The sequence below is a fragment of the Mixophyes fleayi genome, unplaced genomic scaffold, assembly GCF_038048845.1.
Source record: "Mixophyes fleayi isolate aMixFle1 unplaced genomic scaffold, aMixFle1.hap1 Scaffold_29, whole genome shotgun sequence".
Taxonomy (NCBI): domain Eukaryota; kingdom Metazoa; phylum Chordata; class Amphibia; order Anura; family Limnodynastidae; genus Mixophyes; species Mixophyes fleayi.
Window position 1 is genome coordinate 2,375,030 of NW_027446953.1, and position 6,227 is coordinate 2,381,256.

The 6,227-nt window shown below is 46.5% G+C and overlaps 1 protein-coding gene across 1 annotated transcript; it reads left to right on the forward strand.

The window, feature by feature from the left end:
- The first annotated feature begins 955 nt into the window (after nt 1-955).
- LOC142127197 (F-box only protein 42-like) lies at nt 956-5,221 on the forward strand. The gene is made up of 7 exons (XM_075194325.1): nt 956-985; nt 1,194-1,366; nt 1,705-1,815; nt 2,023-2,119; nt 2,352-2,408; nt 2,781-2,897; nt 3,383-5,221. Exons 1-7 carry the CDS (start codon nt 956-958, stop codon nt 4,427-4,429), a joined length of 1,632 nt encoding a protein of 543 aa, XP_075050426.1. The 3' UTR covers nt 4,430-5,221.
- The last annotated feature ends 1,006 nt before the right edge of the window (nt 5,222-6,227 follow it).

Here is a 6,227-nt window from a genome sequence, read left to right on the forward strand (position 1 = left end):
TTCAAGGAAGTTGCCCTTTAAGAGTAATTACATATTTTTTTAAATAAACTAGGAAGTAAATGATCTGTTTCTGTGTGTGATGAGCTAGGTCTGAGTCCCTCTTTTAGAGTCCCAGCATCGGGAAAAGGAACCCAGGCAAGTTGTAGCCCTTTCGGCAAGGAAAGTGTTACATTTAGTTACATATGGAATGAGATGTTCTGGGCATGCAGCTATGTGCTGGGTGTGAATTATTTATCTGTTACCATCTGAATACCGGCTGACTCTTCTGTTGTTGCCTTCGGCTGTTTTCCGATACACGGAATGTAATCACGGTGTCACTGGAATCACAGGAATAATAGTTTTCTCTTCAATGTTATTGTTTCCGTGATACTTTTACTTATGCTCAGTCTTATATCTCCGGTGTTTGTTGAGATTTGCTGTTTATTAAGTGCAAACTTATAAGGATGTCACAGACTTATCACCTGCTCCTTTCTGTCACGTTATAGTGAAATCCTCTATCAGACGAAAGAGCTACAATTACAAGATTATTCTACTTTATTATTAGTATAAGTATGAGATTTGTTTTTTAAATTATAAAAAAAAATTGGAAAATCCAGATTTCTTATCTTGTATCATTGACACAGACAGATGCGCACGATCCATTACAGCAGTCTAATAACTGCAGATGAAGAGCCTCAATCTTCTGCACACTCATTACTTACACATATGTACTGTCGCACGAGTACCTGGATGAAGATGGCTCTCAGGATTGTGTGAGTGCACTGACACTATGATATATGAGAACTGCACACTGCAGATTTGTGTGATCTTGTATCTTGTATCCATATTTATCCCAAATCCAGATTACAAAAACTAGAGAATTGTGCTGGGTGATAATGATCAATAACTCATATGAAAGTATATTAAGAAATGTAATATCCGTGCACTGTACTATTGCAACAGACTTGGGGAAAGAATGGAGGAGCATGCAGCCTGCCGGAGTGCTGTGATACAGAAGTGCTAACCACTAGGCCAATGTGCTGCCACAATGCCAGTCCCAGACACCACTAGATAGACATCAACCACTGCCGCCACCACTGCTAGTTAGACTGTCAGTCCCAGTGATAACGTGTGTATATATAATTATATATGTATGTGTGATCATAGGTGACGTGTGTGTATATATAATTATATATATATATGTGTGATCATAGGTGACTGTGTTTCCTGCAGGTTCCTACCCCTCCCCCAAGGCCGGGGCCACACTCGTTGTATACAAAGAGCTGCTTGTGCTGTTTGGCGGTTGGACTCGGCCCAGCCCGTACCCCTTACATCAACCGGAGCGGTTCTTTGATGAGATCCATACGTACTCACCTTCTAAAAACTGGTAAGTCGGGAATCCATGAAGGTGTTCCTTGTTCAAGAAACCGAAATGCAACCACAGACACGCGTGTAATCCCACGGCTAACGGAGCCATCCGTGTCCGCTGTGAGTCCTGCTCAGTCTGGATGTTCCCCCCCACCACTATGCCTATAACCTGCTAATATCTTTTTGTCTTGGTAATTTGGCCTTTTTGATGATCGTCGATCTCAGTCAAAGTCTGATTGTGAATGGGCAGCTGATATCGCTGTGTGGTCAGTCAGTATTATCACACAGTATCACCCATGTAAACCTTGTCTAACACATTACATTCACTATAAGATACAGCTGTGTCTTCCTCCTCAGGTGGAACTGTATAGTGACCACACATGGCCCCCCACCCATGGCCGGACACTCCTCCTGTGTCATTGGAGACAAGATGATTGTCTTTGGGGGCTCGCTGGGTTCTCGCCAAATGTAAGTTAACGTTCTGTTGATGCCAGGAGCAATCTGCAGTGTTAGTCATACACAGAGCGACCCCCTGGTATCTGCACACAATCATCTGTTCTGGTGTCTGCTGGTTATGGTACGACAGTGAGCTGGAACGTGTGTGAATGTGGAGACCAGGCAGTGACTCTATGGATATGTTGTGTAATAAAACGCTGTGCACCCTCAATCTTGCAGGAGCAACGACGTCTGGGTGCTGGACATGGAGCAGTGGTCGTGGTCAAAGCCAAATATCTCCGGACCCAGCCCTCATCCCAGAGGAGGACAGTCTCAGGTACAGACTACAAGTCCCAGCATGCCTTGCCACTGTCTACAACTATTGCTTACCTTGATATATGAAGGGACATATATAAAAGGAGCTAAAACTGTCTGTAAATCAGTACAACATCGTCCACCCGCGTGCTCTTATTCTACAGCTCCCACTGGATAATAGAACAGTCAGTGAAGTGATCAGTGTCCTTTGTCTGTCTGCTCTGATCCTAATTCTGCTTTCTTCCTACTTCTAGATTGTCATCGACCATGAGACCATCCTCATCCTGGGCGGCTGCGGAGGACCCAATGCTGTGAGTGGGCTTTATTATAATAGAAGAGGGGACACAACATTTATGTCTTGGGAGGTGGAAAGTCAACTGTTTCCCCCTAATAGTTTATTTCATATTTTGGGTGAATCTGACAATTACAGCTTCTCAGACCTTGATTAGAGGAGATTATCCGGTTGGTCTTTACAGATGTTATATATGCTGTATACACATTGTATCCTAGCACCGTTCTCTTGGGTGTTCTTGGTGCAGTAAGACCTATATGATAGGATAGTGTGTTATGCTGTCTGTCACCACTTAATGTGTGCGGTATATTGTAGCTTACTATAATGTGGTATTGTTACTGCATTGTATGTGACGATGGCTCACAGTAATATCCATCCTGTGTATCGGCAGCTCTTTAAAGACGCCTGGTTACTACATATGCATACTACGCCATGGACGTGGCAGCAGCTGAAGGTGGAGAACGAGGAGCATGGGGCCCCTGAACTCTGGTGTCACCCAGCTTGTAGGGTAAGTGTATTATCTAACTAGTCAGTTTTATATCCTGCCCTCCTTACAGGTAAGACACGTGTCCAACTAGGCTCCATAGGTGTATATACCATAAACTGCATGGTCCGGTCTCCGCCTGAGATTCCCGTACAGGTCAGTTTGTGATGGGATCTGATATGTGACCGTTACAATACAACATGTTTGCTGTGACCTCCCTGACTGCGTGACCCTGGAGACTTGCTAGCCAATCACACAAGCTCTGGCTTTGTCCTGCTACATTATATAGGACCACCCCCCTCCTGAGCAATGGCTGCTTTCTCTGGGTGATAGATAATACACAGGTTCTGATATAATGACTGCCAGGTGGTGACCGTTCTGTAGTGCCGGTTACCAGGGGTCGTTGTGTATGAAGTGTAATACCAGCATAGTGTGCATCTAATACTGGCCAGACCTGTTCTCTGGTTATAAATGTTCCGTGTCAGTAACTGTCCCCTTCTCTCCTGCAGGTGGGTCAGTGCGTGGTGGTATTTAGTCAGGCACCCAGTGGCCTCGCTCCTCTCAGTCCAAGCTTGAATTCCCGTCCTTCTCCGATCAGTGCGACACCACCTGCCCTGGCTCCGGAGACTCGGGAGTACCGTTCGCACTCTCCCGTCAGAGCGCCGGACGAAGCCCCTTGTGTGAATGGCCGCTGGGGGACTCTCGGGCCTCGGGCTCCTAGGCATGCAGCTGGTGGGTCCCGCGAAGGCAGCTTGTCACCAGCAAGAGGCGACGGCCTGTCCCCAGTCCTAAATGGGGGCAGTATATCTCCTGCTGCAGCTCTGGACAGCCCCCTGCAGATCCTGTCTCCCCCTGCTGCTGAGGGCTGTGAGCACAAGACCCCGCTGCCTACACGCAGGGGCTCCCTTCCAGACCAGAATGATTTGTGTCTTAGTGCTGAAGATTGGAAAAGGGGCGACCTGGATCTAGACTCTGCAAGTAGAAACCCACCAGAGCAAACCAACGGCATCCACACTCCGCCTCACGTCACATCCACTTATTCCGGAATAGTGTCGCCTGGAGCACTTCGCAGGGGATTAGAAGCTGTCCGAGCCCTGGCGACGTCCTCACAGTCATCCTCCTCATCACATGGGGTTACAAACCCAATAAGCCCCCCAACCCTCTCCTCCCCGAGCTCACCCAGCAGCGGAACTGAAGCAGCAGCTGCCCGCCCAGCCTCGGCCCAGAGTGATGGCCACTCCCTGCCCCCGATCGCCCGTCGTCTGGGGCATCACCCGCCTCAGTCACTCAATGTGGGGAAACCCTTATATCAGAGCATGAACTGCAAGCCCATGCAGATGTACGCCTTGGGCATTCAGGGGACCCGGGAACGGGGCCGTGTAAAATGGAAGGTGTTCAGCAGCAGCTCTGTGGTGGGTCCCCCCGAGACCAGCTTACACACTGTTGTGCAGGGTCGGGGGGAACTCATCATTTTCGGAGGGCTCATGGACAAAAAACAGAACGTCAAATATTACCCCAAAACCAACGCCTTGTATTTCGTACGAGCCAAGAGATAATGTGAACCGTGGACACCAGAGACCGTTATCGGGGAATGTTCCCCCTGTCCCGGCTCCATTTTTACCTATTTTACACTACATGACCCTGTGTGGTTTGTCCCCAGATTTCAGACATGAGCCAGTAAATGAAATAACAGCTTTGATGCTTAGGTAACACGTTCAGGCCTTTCCTGGGCTCCTGCAATGTTCTGACAGCACAGATCTGGCCACAGTGGAGGTAGCCATTTTGTGGGAGGAGCCAATAATCATGAGATAGCCTATCTGTATACTATGAATTGGTGACATCAGAGGCGTGAAATTGGCGCAGCCCACACATGGCCGCCTGCACTGTTTGTAGTCAACTTGTACACTTTAAATGACAATATTTTTGCATTTTGTTTTTTTTCTTTTCTTTGTTTTCCATAGTCATGAATTCTGGTATCGCTGCAGCGGAGGGAACCACATTTTAAATCTTTTCACTGCACTGCGACCCAGTTGTCCTCACAGCAGTATAATGTACTCGGTGGCACTCTGTGCGCTACATGTAATTTGCTATCAGAGCTATCATGGTTTTTTTTAAACATATTTGTGGTACTACCCCTGTAAATGTAATGGGAGCACTTAGATGAAGGTCTGGCACTCTGCGGCTGTCCGGCTATTGTGGAAGCGTTTGGTAAGACACAAAAATGATTAGTACATAATGACTGGAGAGGTGGGTTGTGTGAGTTTGGAGATGTAGTATTCTGTGGCCATGTGGGAGGCCGAACTAAACGCAAGAGAAAACCTAAATAAAGCAATATTTGTAGAACTGCGGGATGGTCTTCTGTGCGGTTTCATGTGTGACGTTATGTGTGGGCTGTAACGCTGTGCTGGTCTCTTATGTGTTCATCACAGCAGTGGTTGTAACGTCAAAGCTTTGTCTTCAGTGGTTACATAAAGGAATGTTCTTCAATAACCCACAGTACAGACAACAATCTATAGGAGGTCCTGGAATATAAGAACTGCTGTAAGTGTATTTATGTGGTTATAAACATCTGTTGTAAGGACAGCCCCAGCTTATGTTTATAAATATGGAGATCAGCTTTAATGTCTTCCTCTGACACCCGTTCATTCATCATGATCTTCATTTCCAGAGTAATAAAGATAACATAATTATACATCAGATGCTCTTCTCCCTTAAATCTGCTTATAACCCCATGTTGTTGCTGAATTTCAGAGCTACGTAGACACTTGGGAGTCCGTTAATGAGTCTACACACAGAGAGATAAATTACAGGGTCTGAAGGAGGGGAAACTGGTTCCAAAAGAGTCCGAGTTAGTGCCCAGTGCTGAATATACTGATTCTCTTCTTTTCCAAAATGTTAATAATGACCTATGGTCACTATTTTTAATGTTGCTGAGATGCATTTTCAATTGGGCCAGATATAATCGCCAGAGTTGCTGCAGTCTTGTATGGGGCTACAAGTTGTTGCATGAAGATGCATCCTCTCTCCATCCTCATTCTCATCACCACCCTCTTCCCATCCCCTTTACTCGCTCCTCTTGATCCCCTCTACTGATTCCCCTTTTGTCAGCTGTCTGTTTCCCCTCCCTTTAAGATGTAAGTTCTTACGAGCAGGGCCCTCTTCCCTCCTGTCTCTATACCTACTCTTCTGCTCCAGCTTCACTATAATTGCTATGCCTAGAGCTTCTAGAGTTATGGTATTACTCGTTAATTGTTTTGTACTGTTGTCCCTGTATGGTCTGTTGTTTGTGTTGTGATTATTGTACGGCGCTGCGGAAACTTTGTGGCCCCATATAAAAAAAAGGACCACCTTTTG

Bases quoted from the DNA above. Each gene is read 5' to 3' on its own strand.
- LOC142127197 (XM_075194325.1), top strand. From the start codon at position 956: ATGGAGGAGCATGCAGCCTGCCGGAGTGCT. The intron at 1,367-1,704 runs GTAAGTCGGGAA...CTTCCTCCTCAG, and splicing joins TACTCACCTTCTAAAAACTG to GTGGAACTGTATAGTGACCA. The intron at 2,898-3,382 runs GTAAGTGTATTA...TCTCTCCTGCAG, and splicing joins GGTGTCACCCAGCTTGTAGG to GTGGGTCAGTGCGTGGTGGT.